Consider the following 16,575-nt stretch of genomic DNA (forward strand, 5'->3'; position numbering starts at 1 on the left):
GAGATTGGTTGAGTCAGGTCTTCAAATTCGGTGAAGGAAAACGGCTGCTGCTGAGCCTTCGTAATTAGCACGAGCTTGAATGTGAGGCTCCTGGCTTATACACTGAGGAAATTCCTATTGTAAATTACCACCTTAAAGAGTTCGATGCAGAGCGCTTTCGAGCGGGCCGAGTGCGGTCTCGTAGCGATCATGCTTTGCAGTCTAAGGAGGCAACTAGACAACCATTGCTTAATGAGCGTCGCCATGCAGCTGTCAAACGAGTGTCTGAATTCTATTGTAGTGGTGGTGGTAGTTTGTGGGGTTTAACGTCACAAAGCGACTCATGCTATCAGAGACGCCGTAATGAAGGAATCCGGAAATTTCGACCACCTGGGGTTCTTTAACGTGCACTGACATCGTGCAGCACACGGGCGCCTTGCTTTTCGCCCTCATCGAAAAGTGGCCGCCGAGGCCGGAATTCGATCCCGCGTCCTTGGGAACAGTAGTCGAGGTCCGTAACCATTTCGCCACCCAGGCGGGGGTTATTGTAGCGGTGCCTTGCTCACTAATTTTGATGCAATAGTAACCGAGTTTGCAAGTCGCTACACCTGTCTTTCTTCTGCCACTACAGGTAATGGTGTTGATGTTCATGTAGAGTGTCTTGTTTTAATGATTAATCCCCTTCATGAGGATGAATGAAGGCGATAAGTCCTCCATTAACCTTTACTAAAATGGAAGACGCAGTTGACCGTTCGCTGCTTTCCAAAGCTCCGGGTCCTGATTGTCTATCCGGTGAATTTTAGAAAACAAAATCTGCTCTCTGCCCTGCCCTACTCCAAATTTTTGAGACTACCCTACTGAAAAACCAAAAGTTCTACGTGGTAATAACCTCATAAAATCTCATCGAATCGCATAGACTCTACGACGGTGCACATCGTTATAATAAAATATCGTACATAATTTCTGATAATGTACAAGAAGCTATGAGACCTCATGCAATTATATGCGACTTGTACGTGATTTCTTATGAGAATTGAGTGAGATAGTGTGAGAAAATGTGGTTATTGTCTCATACAATTTTTTCAGTAGGGCAGTAATCACCCAAACTTTAAAGACGCTATTTTTAATACAAGGATAGGCCAAGGTACACATCAAACGGGATCACACCTGCTGGCGAAGTCGGGCGATTCGTGCTTGTGTCGGATCAAAGTTGACAACAGGCTTGGTTTTGATCCTTCTAGCCCTGCCCGCGTAGCGTAATGTGCTGAGGGTCTCCTCCAGGTTGCTGTCTGCCGGGCAGATGCAGGCAATCATCACAGTGTGGCTGTTGCCCCCAAAGGAATCTAGAGAAATAAAAATGAACGCGGAAGAGGAAACTCAGTGCTAGGAAGTGACGCATCTGTAACGTAGTTACCATAAACCACGTATAATGCTACCTCCAAAAGATAGGTTGCCTAGCCCACGAACATACAAGGGATATCAAGAACCACGTGTTTAAATTACTTTTAGCAAATATTGGTCCTCCAAGTCTTTCTGGCTATATTGGCAATAGTTCAGTGGCAAAAATATAACTGTCGCTCTCAGCAGATCAATCAAGGGGAAATCAGGGTGCTCGTTAATACATGAAGGAAAGAAGCCAACAGTCGGCGAGGCCAAGGAAAGCGTTGGGGATGGTACTTTCTTTTTTAATATTTACTTGGATATATATTTATCCAAGTAAACATTAAAAAAAAAAGTGCCATCCCCAGCGCTTTCCTTGGCCTCGCCGACTGTTGGCTTCTTTCCTTCATGTATTAACGAGCACCCTCATTTCCCCTTGATTGATCTGCTTGTAGCTTACGGGGGTCTCGGTTCTGGCAGTCTTGAGGCCATAGGTAGCGTAAGAGGGTTCTAGCACAGCTTTCGCCCTCGCTCTTGATCACGTTCTACGTGACGCTGGCGGTAACAAAGGACGTCCCACGTCCGCCGCTATGGCTGAGGGTGGCGCTGGTGAACACTCTCAAGGTTCGTATACAGACAAATAAATACCCAAAAAAGTAGCAGGGGGGACAGCGGCCGATGTAGCTCAGTTGGAAGAGCACCGGACGCGTTATTCGGAGGTCGTGGGTTCGGATCCCACCATCGGCACGTTGTTTTTTCTTCAACTTTGTGTCTAATTATCTTTCCCTTAAACAGATTACATTACTAATTTCTGTAATTATCCAAGTAAACATTAAAAAAAAAAGTACCATCCCCAACGCTTTCCTTGGCCTCGCCGACTGTTGGCTTCTGTCGCTCTGAAAGCTAAACCTAGAAATATCCCATAAAAAGCGTCCTTGGAAACCAAAGGACAGACCGCTGCCGTCTAGAACTCAATTTCTGCGCACCATGACCTCGCGTATTCGTTTCTGAATTGTTTATTGACGCATGCATTTTGCTCGTAAAATTGGCTGGCACTATAGTTTCACCGATATCCCTTTTCTTGACTTCTAGCTTTAGAAATCTCCGAATTTGTCAACTGTGACTAGAATTTGGAATTATTTCGACACAGACCAATGCGTACTAAGCGTCCTTTTAATCACTGTAGAGCCTCCCCACTTTGTAGTCGCCTTATTTTAGTTAAACCCTCGTGGCAATTAAATGCTTGTTATCAGAAATGGTTCCCATTTTTGAGCCAGCTAGGATTTACTTATCCCTTCAAACTTACAATGTGCAAAATGAAGGGGCATAAACAATAAAATATGCTTTATCAGCCATAGTCTAAAACTCACAGCACCTTGTTAGAGGGTCAGAAAACTTTCTGCATATTTCGAACAGTCCCTAATACATCGAGGGAAACATACGTGGTGATCCCATAAAAATGTTACCTGTCCCGTATCAGCCGAAATTTACGGTTGTTTATTGGTACTCAGAGACTCAGACGGCACTAACAAATTGTCTTATCACTGTGCTCTCACCATGGCACGGGTGATGATGCACAGTTTTGCTCCTGAGTGTACTGTCACACACATTAGAGCGTAGCTGATGTGTATACCATGTTTAAGCAACAGCGCAAAATGAGAGAGACGAGTGGAAGGAGGTACACAACGACGGCGGAGGTGCACAAAGCATTTGTGTACATCCTTCCACTCGTCTCTCTCCTTTTGCACTGTTACTTAAACATGGATGATCACCAACTAGCCTTAACCTCCGTTTTTCTACAGCTGATGTGTAACCCCTCCCATATTGATCGCATGCTCAGACTCGCATGATTTTACCATTGCTGTTCGTCGTCTGAAAATTTCTAACACCGGCTTCAACCCTTTCAGAATATAGTGTTTCCTCTTTCTCCGTATACTCAGTCACTGGCAAAACCCTTCCCTGTTACCTTGGTACTTTCGTAATATGCATCTTCTAGGAATGCAATTCCACAAACGCCAAGAGTAGATCGGTGAGCTTTCACCACGGCGCAGCTTTTAGACACACACACAGACAGGCAGCTCTCAGTTGTAAAAAGAGCACATGGTGGGCGCATGGTCAAACCCGCCTAATCTGGAGCAGAACAGTGCAGTTTGCATTGGCGAGTCTCTCATGGACAACACTACCAAGCTGACGTCTCGCACCAGTCAACTGCTATGCCAGTTTGAGAAATACTGTACGCGCACTAATTTAGTATAGGTACTGCCACTTCCCTCACGGCGAAGTGCGAACAATTATAGACATTTAGTATAGTAATCTATTGATTCCGGATCTAAGCGGAAATAGGTTAGTGTACCGTAACTAATCATCCGAGTTTCATCATCCACAATCCCACTATAGTAAACTGGAATATATTAAAGTGAAACTCAGCTCTTATTTTTTATTGCATAAGCGACTCTACATTTTTTCATTTACACTAAAGCCGTTTGTATTTAGACATGAGTATAGTAAAAGGGCACCAAAACATAAATACCTCAGGAGATAGGACACCAGGGCTCCAGGGGAGCCCCAAATAACAAAATTTTATTCACCAATATCACGTCAATGTCGTGGGATAAACTTCTGTCTTCCATATTTCCCCTTTATGTGTAGCCCTGCCTGTACGGTGAATATGTTGCTCTCGTCATTCTTACTCTGATTTAGCAATGTGCACATATAAAAATAACTAACAAATCAAATACGCTAAGAGTATGGTGGGGTACAATATAGTCGTAAGCAGCAGAGGTGCAGATTGAATGTTTCCTAATATCATGTGTGTGAATTAACGCTGTTCGAGGAAAATAAAAAGGTTGGGCATTACTATTAGAACACCGTTACTAAACACTGACTAACAATACCTCAATCCCACAACACGCAATTCTCGAAGTACTTTTGAAAATTTTAGATCAGATGTCATTCTAAATTACAAAAACAAAGCTCTATGAGAAAACCTGACACCGACAATATTAAATTCTGGGCAGTTCAATACGGTTGCAGCGCAGCTGATTGCTGCAGAATCGAGAGCTTCTCAATACTTGGGCCAAACTACAGCTATAACCCAAAGCAAGGACACAGCGAAAGGAAATAACATCAGTTGTCGCTAGTATAAGTCAAGATATGTGAAATGAAAGACCTGAACTGGGATAAAAATATCCGTTTGCTGTCAGTGCACTTTACTTAACAATGTTTAAGTGGACTGAGAAAAACAACGTGAGAAATAAAAATTTTTGTGAACCTCGTTAAGGCACCCACGTTTGTCCTGCAGAGTTTTGTGGATGGAGCCATGACAGACAAAGGAAATCGAAAATGTAGTCGTTAAATGCAATCCGCATTATTAACTCCAAGTATTGGTCAAAGCTGCGCTCTCTAAAACTTGAGATGGTGGTGAAGAAAGCAATTATTGTGCGCTGTGCACAGTAAAGTACACAGTATGTGCCACATTCCCAATGCGCAACCGTGCAACCCAGGCATGATCCCAGCCAAAAAATGTTTGTACGTACCCTGAAGCAGCCTCGTCAGTTTAGAGTCTCGGCATGGTACGTGGGGGTCGCCCTCGCATAGAGCGCTGATGACATTGCCAAGTGACGAGTGGCCTCTGTTGATTTTGATTCCTGTGAACAAATTAGGAGTACACACTCATCCATCTTTTGACACTGATAATGAAATGTCAGCTAAGGGACAACCAAACAGCTAAAACCTAAAACACGATATGATTTGATATCAAGCGCTGTATCTTTGAAAATGAAGTACTAAATTACAACCGTGTGCTGTGAGCGCAATGAATAATTTGCTATTACACGTAATTCGCTTATCACAAAAGCCATGTAGGACACTGGTTAAGACGTCCTGAGTCACTTGCGTGAGCAATGAAGCAAAGTATTGAACCTCGTAGAGAAATATTCAACCCAACATGTAGTGTATGAAATCTGGCTTTCAAACCAAATTATCGAAACGTCGGCTATAAAAGCTGCATGGAGAACATTGCGGACTACAAGCTGCACAAAAACTGTACATTCTCGACCAAAAAGTTTGAAATCACTGGATATGTTACGGAGCGTAACAGTAGCGCACCCTCATCTGAACTATTCTGCCGCAGTTTGACTACTGTGCCTTTTTACCTTCCAGCTGCTCGCCCTTTCCCAGCATTAGAGCCATCCACCAACAACTAGTAGCTTAAACATTGAAACGTTGGCAACAAACCTTCCTTGAGCCTTTCGCCAACTGCCTTAGTTTTTCCAGCTCGTTCAAATCCAGCGAGATCCACTATATGGAACTTGGCTAGCCTTATGGAGCCACCATCTCCTTTGTCCCGCTGCTCTACAATCATGGTGGATATTGCGTGAGACCGAGATGACCGCAAGTTCATGTTGGTCGAAGCTGTGCTTCGAGATGCTGAGGCATTCTCGAGGAGCTGGATTGTCTCTTCGGGAGTGGTCACACTTACTTCCGTCAGGTTGGTCGCCTGTTCATACAAGTTGAAACAAAAGCACAGAAAGTGTATCAGCAAGCGTTCGCGCTCAACGTGAAAGCTGAAAATGGGATCAAAAGAAAGAGCGAACATTTCTAGTACCACCTTTTTTTCGTCTGAGAATAAGCATGCAAGGAACATTGCACTGTTTAAAAATACCAAGTATAGAGATTTCATCATTAGGTCAACTTGCGAAACCAAACACGGGCACAAGAAAGGCAACGGGAAGGAGCGCTTCGTCCCGTTGCATTTCTTGTGTCCAAGTGCGTTTTCGCGCCTTTAACATGAACTCTCACCAACTAGCCCGACAAAACGTTATTTCAAGGTAGATATTTGGTCACAGCCCTTTTATAAGTTTAGGAGAAGGAAGAGAATACATTTATTGTGAGGCTGAAATGATTTGCGAAAGGAAAGTGGGGATTCCAAGACGCCATTGGCACCTGCCACTGCTCGAGCTCTCTGGATCCGGGGCCGCTCCTCCAGGTCTGAGCTGGACAGGGCCGCCTTCCAGCCCTCCCTAGTTGGATGTTATAACTGCTATATTTGTGTTTTGCTGGCAAGCCTAGACCATGTGGGATAGGTCAGCATACTGCCCGCAGAATTTGCACCTACCCGTGAATGCCGGATCAACGTACGTAATTTAGTATGGCGAGATTTATAAAACACCCGGTTTGAAGCCGTCTAAGGTGGCATTCCTTATATCTGTCGAGACCCTTGGCGGGTCACGGGAGCTCCCCTCTGCAGAGACGGAAATGAGTTTCAATCTTCGCATGAATTATGAGCGGGATTGTTATAGTTGCTGCGGTGGAACCGGATTATTTAAGCGGAACCACGGGTAGGAAAGCTCGGGAACCGCGCGAGCGGTCTCGTTCCCCTCCACCATCTGGCGACCGTACACCCACATTATCTGTTTTTTTTTTTACAAGTAGCTGAATCTGAATTGCTCGTATGTGCCAATAATATTCTGCAGGTGTGTGGCGCTATCGTACCCCTCAGGTAATTTCGGCAAACCTGTTGCGAGTCCGACATTATAAACGCTGCGTCGGAGTGGGTGGAGGCCAGTGCAATCGCCACTTCCTCCAACATTATCGCGTCACTAGTTTTTACCGAGAGGCCGTTCACCTGTCTTTCTTCGTGCACAACAGTGACAGTGCAGATGCCGTCCTCGCGGCGGACCCGCTGCATCCACGTAATATATGTGCCTCTCTTACTGCCATAGTTATTTTGCATAAATGTGGCTCTGCAGGCTTGCAGCTTCCCCTTATTATGCTCCCAATTCATGTTTTTAGAGAGCGGCTTTACTGTAAAAATATTTTTCACATATTCCAGATGTCCACTTTGTTTTCGATGATGGGGAGATGATGGGGAAAAGCCCGAGAATTAGGTCTCAGAGGTTTTGCCAGCCGATGCTGGTCACGGACAGTTTAGAAATATGCTTTGTTCTGCGGGCCTCAATCTGCTCCCGTATGCTATTATGGATCCCGATTTGGAGCAGGCACTCCGCATAGGTCCTGGCCGGGAGTCCTAGCGCCTTTTTAACCGCCGCCCGAATCACCGCGTCAAGGGTTCCACGGTCGCTCTTCCTCAGCTTGAGGCAGGGCTCCACGTATTCCCCACGAGTGACGCCGAACGCCTAAACCAGGCAAACCGTTTCTTGTTCAAGACGTACACCGTTCTTGCCGGCGATCCTGCCAATCATCCTACTAATTTCTCCGCAGGTGGACTTTCATTTTTCAGGGTCTTGTAAGTGTTACCCAGGTTATCAATTTGCAATCCCAATACCCGAAGTATGTCCATTTCTGGTATCGGATTGCCGCTAACGTAAATGTGTATGTTTTGTCCTAGATCTTTAGGTTTTGCAATGTGCAAGAGTTCTGATTTATTCGGAGCGCACTCCTCTTGGAACGCTCCCACCATCTGCCCTAAGTTACCCATGGAACGACCAGATGGTAACGTCGTACGCGTAGATGGCGTGGCGTACGCCATTCACTGGCGTTTAGCCTCTCTGGGAGCGCTATGAGGGCAACGTTAAAGAACAGCGGAAAAGAACAGCTCCTTGAGGCGTTCCCCGTGTTCCCATATCGATTGGCCCGAATTTTTATTGCCTAAGTAATACTACGCCAGGTTTCAACCCGTAGCGTAAACCTGGCCGGTAGCCACGTCTGACCTTTACAGCGACCGTAGATGGGGCCCTTCTTCAAGCTGTCGGGTAAACCCGGTCGGCAGCCTGGCGCGCCGCGGAAGCAGAAGAAGAAGAAAGAAGAAGGAAGAAGAATAAGAACAGAAAGAGAAGCTACGTCGGCTTTGCTTACGCAACCTACTGGATTGAACTAAAGCTGAACCTCAGCTAATTTTTCTATTGCCCAATCTGATATAGGATTTCTGATTTTCTAAGTTTTTATGTAGCTAAAATATTTCTCGCCGCAATTGTTGCCGTTTGAAATTTTCACTTTTACAATATTTAACGTTTTCAAAGACAATCATCAGGTCCAGGGTCGAAATCGCCCTGTCTCTGAACTCCCTAAAAGGAGATCGATAACTTCCCTATTGATTTGGTGCAGTACATCCTGCGCTGATAAATGTGGCCTGAAGCCGAACATGGAGGGCGGCAGCAGCCCATGTTGTTCCAAATAGTCGGACAGCCTTTGCCTTACTGCCACCTCCATGAGCTTACCGGTGCAGAACGTGAGAGTGATTGGTCTTAAATTTTCTTTTTTATCTTTATGCCCGGCTTTGGGATGAACATTACTATGGATATTTTCCAGTCATTTGGTAACATCCCGAGTCCCAGCAATCATTACTGGCCGTAAAATCGTCCAGGGTTTGATCGTTGAGGTTGGCCAGAAGGCCGACCGTTATCAGGTCTTCTTCCGGTGTCGTATCTCGCCTCATACTCATTAATGCGGTTTTTATTTCTACGACGGGGAATTCTACATCCTAATTGTGGCGTTTTTTCTCTAGTGTATGTTCTAAATTCCTCATCTTCATCTACGGTCGTACATGAGTATGTTTCTTTTAGTTTGCCGGCGAGCTGTGATCCGTGCCTTTGAAGTCATTGAGTACCCTCCTCAAGTTACTGCTTTGTTTGCCTTTGGATTTATTAGGTTCAATGAAGCACCTCCCTACCCTACTGAAATAACTGTATGGGGCAATAACCTCACATTTTCTCACACAATCTCATTCAGTTCACATAAGAAATCACATACAAGTCGTATATAATTGCATCAGGTCTCACAGCTTGTTCTACATTATCATAAATTATGTAGGATATTTTATGATAATTATGTGAACCGTATGAGAGTCGATGCGATTAGATGAGATTTTATGAGGTTATTGCGACGTAGAATTTTTGGTTTTTCAGTAGGTTACTGAAAACATGTGAGGCAATATCCTCACATTTTCTCACACGATCTCACTTAATTCCATAAACAATCACATACAAGTCGCATATAATTGCATAAGATCTCATAGTCTCTTGTATATTATTATAAATTATGCGAAATATTTTATGATAATGATGTCCACCGTATGAGAGCTTAGGCGATTAGGCGAGATTGTGTGAAACTATTGCCTCGTAGAACTTTTGGTTTTTCCGTAGGGCTGAGAAGGCTCCATGTACTTTTCCTGCTGAGGGTGCCTCAGATGGAATCGCATCTGGATATCCAGATGGTTTTTGCTTGAGATCACGCTTATGTTTGTGCCTGTTTGGTTAGCTGGGAAATTCGAATTTTAAGCTTACAGTTCTGTATTAAGGTTTACGATCGCAGCACAATGCATAAGCACTACATCATTGCTAATGCGGGTACCCCAAAATAGGAGCAGCCTATTATAATCACGTAACTATATAATCATAGCCGACGTACTTCGAGCTGCACGCTCCTAATCATGCTGTTAGCCCAAAACAATTTAATGCACTAGTGAAGTCTTACCCTTATCGTGCCAGCGTGATCCTCCCGTATCGTCAATGGTTCTCGGAATGAACTTTTGGAGAATAAATCAAAAATATTTTCTTTGTATATCTGCGAGAAAGTAGAAATGACATTAAATCCATGACAAGCCAGTTGTACAACTACAAACCTGATGCCTACGACATTTAGGTTCACTCTGTATCTCAAAGGCATGAAAGAAAATTCAGTTGCACTCGAATATTCGCCTGCTTATTCAAGGAATTTGCAGTAAAATAAAGAAAAAACCCTTGATGTAGGTATTACATACAGGGTTACTTCAAGAGAAATAGGCATATACACTCAAAGCAGAGCATAGACAAGTAAAAGCTTGAAGGGTCAAGACTTCAAGCAAATGATTCATCAGCCAGAAGTTGATGACTGTACTTGGTTTGCCCACAAAGTCTACTACGATCGCGCTCGAATCGAAACAGAGCTGCATCTTTTTGCCACTCAGATTGCTAAAATAAAATAAACGCCGGTTATTCCGCCTATGTGGTGGTTGTGTAAAAGTTTAAAATCAATAATTCCTTCAGAAGCAGCATTCATGTCTTTTGACGACAAGCGCAATGGCGCAATCTTGTTGTGCGATGCTTAGAAAATGGTCGAATTGTGCAACACATTAGGGAACAAAGCTTCTCTATTTATAGGGGAACTCGTTCAAGAAGCAACACTTGGGAATGAACTCTTCATCGCAACAAATATATCGGTGGCGTTTCACTCATGACCTGATTATCGACAGTCATATATACCTACAGCAGAATAGCTCTCACAGTTTGGCTCTTTAAACTTTATTGGCCATATTTAGTACATTTTCGCGAATTACACGTCTCGTATTTGCTGTCTTGCATACAATGCACTCACCTCGAGGAAAGTAGCACGCACAAGGAATATTTCCTCTGTGCTTGTCGTGATATGCTTGAAAATATTGTCAACTATCCTGGCGATAATGCCCGCATCGTCACAGCCGGTGTCATTGGACGACGAGCGCGTTCCCATAGTGAACGTTTTTCCAGAGCCCGTTTGGCCATAGGCGAGAACGGTGCCGTTGTAGCCTTGAACATAAAAGATACATTCTTGGTTTCAAACATAATCGCTGACGTGAACTCATTGAAAATGTAAAATTGGATCTATCAAGTATAAGCGGATGGGGGCCTCATAGAAAATTAGCAAAACGCACAAACCGTACCTACAACTAAGAGATGAAAAGGGGGCGCCTCATTTCCTGACAAATTTGGGTACGACGACAATACGGACACGAAGTTAAAAAATTTATAACGTGAATCTGCTCAAAATCAAAGTCCGAGACAGCCACTGCCTTAGCTTAGGCGTGCATGCGACGTGTGATGGATGTGCACTGTCTGGATGCGATGTAGAGGGCTTGGAACCAATGGCAGCAGTAAGGCTTTCTCTTTTTGAGAGCACTCCTGATGCAAAAATGATTACAGAATGCGCATTCTTCAAAGAAAGCACCAAAAAGAATAGAAAATCACTTTTACCTAGGCCCTCTTGGTTTTCAATGCCATACGTGTTCTCTCGTGCACACACCTCGATCACTGCGATTTCAGCTCACAGACGCCTAAGAGAAATGTGCAACACGTACTAAACTGTTCAGTTTTGGTGCACAATATGATGCATATTGTTGCTACTTGAGAAGCGCATTACAGTGCCAGTGTTTTTGCTGTCTCCAGTTTGAACTCGTGCTGCATGTTGCACTTACGGTAGTTCACCAACTATAAGCAAATGAAATAGTTATGTGGGCAGAGGAAAAAAAGGTATTCAATCATTTATGACTTTTTTGTGTCTGCTGTAATTTCATTTCTGGCATGAGAGAAATCGAACATTTTTATTGCAAATGCTTAACCACACGCAATCTTCAAATTTGCTTGGCTGGCTCAATACCTCGCTACGCGTGGCTTTCAAACCAGCCCCAGGACAAGCTTTGGACGCCATCTCGGTAGCCGGTTTCTTCTCATGCTAAGCTGCCAGACTTTCGTGCTGCGCTTCGGATGTCGCCGCCTTCATACGTTTTGACAAGGTTGGACTAAATACGTTAATTAGGCCTCCATCCTAAGCAAAGCCTAAATCAGCCGTTACACACTTCGCTAAACCTAACCATACGTACAAAATACGCGAATTAAAATTTAATTCAATGAACGCTAGATCATATATTTATATCCATTTATGCTCTGAGCCAACCTAAATCACCACTAAATGTTTTAGCTGCTACGTAGAACGTCCCCTGAATGAACGAATCTGGCTCCAAGATCACACCAGGGGCCCTCCTTTCGGCATGGATTGAGAGAAACTGTAACTACATAATTTATAGGCTTAGGTTGACATTCGATGACACTAGAGAAGCAGATAAATGACGCTGTTCAGCAGATAATATGCGGCAGCGATATAGTGCCATGGCAAGTTCTACACCGTAAAATGCACCAGAGGTATTTATAGTGAGTTAATAATCCTGGCATGCAGGACATTTACTCTTCCGTTCGCCTGCCAAGGCCTGCTAAGGTACAGAATTTGACTAGTTTGAGATGTTTCAGCTATCAAAGAGCCCATTTCATCTCTTCCATCAATAGATGGGTTTATTGAAATGGAAGGCAGAGAGGCTGGCCGGAATGTTTAAAATCTGGCCTGCTACTCTGCCCTGAGGAAGGGGAGAAGAGAGAGGATCAGATGGGTGACGATGTGGGAGAAGGCCTATGGAAAAATTATGCAGGCACCATAGTTCGCTTTACAAGCTCGAATCGAGTCTGGTGGCGCACCAAAAAGGGCAGACATCCCGCACTGCCTGGACACCCTTCCCCTTGTCCTTCCAAGCGAACAGCAGCAGCTCCTCCGACAGAGGCCTCTTATCCAAACGCTTCGAAGAAACGGAGAGAACAGTTCTTTCACGCCCATACATCAAAATATGTTCTGGGTCTGTACCGTTCTTTTAAGACAAAAACCTTTCAAGGATCACGTTGAAAATCTCACACCCGCGAGATTGGTTTCCCAGATGTGTCCGGCAGACGTCGCAATTGGTTCTAAAGTCGACATAATTTATCCGGCCCTGGACGCCGAAATACGTTTTGACGTCGACATAATTTCCCGATTCGGCTACTTAAGACTGGTTCCTATAAAAGCCCAGTATGGTCCATGTAAATCCTTTCAGTCTCGCGTGTCAAGCAGAGGAGTCCTAAGATGCCGATGTCACCGACCACGACACCAAAGGAAAGAGAGAAACGAAATTATAACGAGTACACAAAGACAATATACAGGTAGAAGAGAAGAGGTAGAAGAAAAGAAGGTGCAAACGCTCTCGCCATTAAGCTCTTAAGTGAAATTAAATGCAATCCTGTAATTTGTAACTGTGTTTTTGTTGTATCTGAATGTCCATTGAATTTACTGGATAAGAAGCCTCACTGTCTGACGATCGTCTTTGACTCTCTTCACCTCTCAAAACAATAATACATGTACAGGTGCTGTTAAATTTCGTATCCATTGAAATTCAGCCATTGTGCAGTCATTTCAAGCCACAAAAATTTGGTTGTTGAGAAAGTGTTTGCTACGGCTGTAAATACATTACAATGATTAAATAAGGTAGAAAATGTTTTATTCTGCATCTGGAGATAATTTAAACCAGTGTAATGTGCATGCATGGAACCACTTCTGTTTGCTGTGCGTGTTTCGGAGCTACTCACAAGAAGATATTATTGAAAAATTCCCACCGATTTTAATAAAGCAACTTCTTCACGCATTACTGTTGTTAAGCGCCTTTGTCAGCCGTTTCTTTACTCGTGGATTAGGAGCGCGCTGGCACACATTGGCCATCTTACGCCTTGTGTTGTTGCGCTGCTTCATCATGCTCTACACAGCACCAGAAGAACAGATAAGTGGTGCGGGAACACTGCGGTCTATCATTGCTTTTCGGAGCAAGACTGCAGTGACCAGCGTTTTGTTCATTACCCTTAAATAACGTTTAGCGTGCAAAGGTTCATTTTCTAATTCATCGTGCTAGGCAACAAAATAATTCAGCCTAATTTAGCTATACTATGTTACTACCTTAATAACGTCTTCTAGAAAATCAACCACCTATACGTCACTACCATACCTAGCCACCAAGGCAAGGGAAACCAGGAATACTGGTTTAACAAGATTTGTAGGCGCTTGAAAAATGGCGCTAATCTGTCATTTCAAAAAGGTAGCGAGTTCGCCAGAACCTGACATGATGACAAACGTTGTCACAATTTTGGCACTACAACAATGCACCAACACCGTTGTTCTCTTTAACGGCCATGCAAGAAAGGTAAATAACGATGCTGCTACATTTTCGTGTCTCCAGAACCAAGTTTACCCGTGGGATAGAAATGAAAACTTTTAATCGTTATTTTTGTGGGCAGGCTCTATACGCTCACCTTCAAATATCCTGGGCAGCAAGCTGGAGACGCATGCCTCGTAGACCTCAGCCTGGCTCGATTCTTCACCGAAAACGTAGTCAAATTTGAACATTTTTTCACCACGTGAAACCATAGTCTGTTCATTCGGCACTGTCCGTGTGCAAACTTGGCACCCTTCCAGTACTTCATTGGACACTAGTGGGCGGCAGCGCAGCGCCACTTTCACGGGGATAGTTTTCTCCATTCCGGTTTTGATTGAGCAAGAGGTCTGCAGAGAAAAATCATAATCAAAGGGTAAAACTTTCTCCGAAAGCAGCTAACGAGGAAATGAAAGAGAAACTTTGGAGGCACAGCAGTAGCTTGAAACATTACTACAAAGAGGTGTGCTGCGCATCTGGCATTGCAATGAGTTGCCGCAATTCACTGCAAATTCAAAAATGAGCCGACGCAATCATTCAAGAGCCTCACAAATCCGGTACGCTTAAATTCATCAAGCTTCTCCAGCGCTTAAAAGCAGATGAATGCGGAAAAAACAACAGAGAATTGCTTAAAGAATACATCTATGCTCGATTTAAATAAGCAGGAACAGAGAGAGTGGTTCAAAGCAGCAACCAGCTGACGAATCTGCCCGTGCACAACTATGGCGTCCCTTTCATGCTTTTAAAGTGAAAGCTTTACTGGCTTAGTTCCGCGAGTTTCGCCGTGGTCGGCCAAGGCTTTAATTGCGCATGCGCCATCGCTATGGCAACCAGCTGCGTCGGCTCTCCACGCCGGATCTCCACAGCGGCTCCGGGCTCCCGCATAACAACGTGACTAGCCGCAGAGCTTAATATACGCAGAAGCTTGCGCGCTTGGTAGGCAGACGCACCATGGGGGTGAACGTGGAGCGCATGTGGAAGGGCAAATCCAATCTGTTTATATTAGGCTTTGGAGAAGGAAGGCGATGAATCTGGGCTAGGCATCTCGGAATCATGGACACCCAATCTTAATTAGGTCAAGGACCCTTGCAGGCCAAACTCCCGGCCACAGCAGCCTTGGCTTTGCTAGCGCATTGAAGCTCTCGCGTCTCTTAGATGTCAATCATAAGAGAAGAACGACGAAAGCCTACCCCTCATCTCCTATCATTTGCCTCCCATCGCTAAGCATTGTTACTTCTTTTTAGTATGTTGCGGACACTCAAGTCGTCGTTTGAAGTATTGGTCGTTTCGTAGTCATGACGAGTCATGTCTAGTCATTTTAGTGCTTACCATTCATAGCTAAGCATTTTTACTCATTTCCAATTAGTTACGGTCATTACGATCGTATACTTTTGCATATTCACCATTGGAAGTCATTTTTATTCATTAATTATCATTATCAGTCGATAGGAATAGCCATACTCTAGCGAGGCCTATAATTTTTATTATTTACCTACCACCAGTAGTCGCTTTAATTCATAACCTCCCTGATCGTGCGCCCGCTATTTGCGAGTGACACATCAGTGCACAGCTGCGATACACAGGCTACGCGCATAGCTTATTCATTTTTAAAACTGCTGGAATAAACCAAGGACCGAGCGTGAACACCGAAACACACGCAAGAGCTGCTTTTGCGCAGCTTTTCACTTCATGAGCCTAGAAAGGTTTTCGCCTTAAAAAAGGTATTCGCATGCTGCCAAGACGTCAGTGACCGCTAGATCCCCAGGTGTTCGAAATAATTCGGTAGTATTCCACTATGGCACAACTTTCAGTACCTCCTACCTCTCTTCCCTTAAGGCGAGGTTCCGGAGTGCACCGAGAACTGTGACAAATACCCCGCCTTTACGTCTTATAATCTGTGTGCTGTGCGGTCTCAGTGCACGTCAAAGATCCGCAGGTGGTCAAAATTACTCCGTAGCCCTCTACTACTGCTCCCATTGGTGTTTTCGCTCCCACATTTCTACTTTCTCTTACGATGCAGTCAGCTGTCCAAGGAGAAAAGTCACCGATACGGTGCCTTTTACGCTAAAGCGTAAGGGCCCCGTGTCGCAGAAAAGCCGGTACCGGCGTTGTTTTTCTTCTCCGTTGTAACGCGAAAATCCAAAATGAACGAAAGAAATAAAAGTGAATGAAAGTACTCCGAACATACCGGGATTCTTTCTTCTGTGCTTCTTACTGTGAGACGAGCATGCCACCGATACATCAAAGATCCTCACTATTTCATTTGAGTAAAGGGGTGTTTTGTGTAAGCTTTGTCACACACTACTTCATTAGAAATGATCTGCTACGGAACTAAAAAGAAATTAAGCAAGTGACAGTACATTTCCGAAAATTTTGCGCATTGCTAACATACAATTTGATGGCGATATCATGCCGGCAAAAACCAGAACTCTGTCTAGTACGACTTCATTAGTGCTGATGGCGCC

At 44.2% G+C, this 16,575-nt stretch overlaps 1 protein-coding gene across 1 annotated transcript; it reads right to left on the bottom strand.

Moving 5' to 3' along the window:
- Positions 1–1,140: 1,140 nt before the first annotated feature.
- Positions 1,141–14,436, bottom strand: LOC146183997 (chromosome-associated kinesin KIF4A-like). The gene is made up of 6 exons (XM_084608463.1): positions 14,211–14,436; positions 10,672–10,862; positions 6,875–7,042; positions 5,596–5,857; positions 4,896–5,006; positions 1,141–1,322 (listed from the first exon to the last, which is right to left on the bottom strand). The coding sequence occupies exons 1-6, from the start codon at positions 14,434–14,436 to the stop codon at positions 1,141–1,143; spliced, it is 1,140 nt and encodes a 379-aa protein (XP_084464589.1).
- Positions 14,437–16,575: the final 2,139 nt, after the last annotated feature.

This window comes from Amblyomma maculatum, chromosome 7 (assembly GCF_055883805.1).
Source record: "Amblyomma maculatum isolate TAMU_Amacu chromosome 7, ASM5588380v1, whole genome shotgun sequence".
In the NCBI taxonomy this organism is placed as follows: domain Eukaryota; kingdom Metazoa; phylum Arthropoda; class Arachnida; order Ixodida; family Ixodidae; genus Amblyomma; species Amblyomma maculatum.

What these genes read in the sequence shown, in the direction of transcription:
- LOC146183997 (XM_084608463.1), bottom strand. Translation starts at nt 14,436, where the DNA reads ATGGAGAAAACTATCCCCGTGAAAGTGGCGCTGCGCTGCCGCCCACTA. An exon ending in TAATGTCGGACTCGCAACAG is followed by an intron (nt 5,858 to 6,874) that starts GTTTGCCGAAAT and finishes TTGTATGAACAG; the next exon opens with GCGACCAACCTGACGGAAGT. An exon ending in TGGCGAAAGGCTCAAGGAAG is followed by an intron (nt 5,007 to 5,595) that starts GTTTGTTGCCAA and finishes ATTTGTTCACAG; the next exon opens with GAATCAAAATCAACAGAGGC.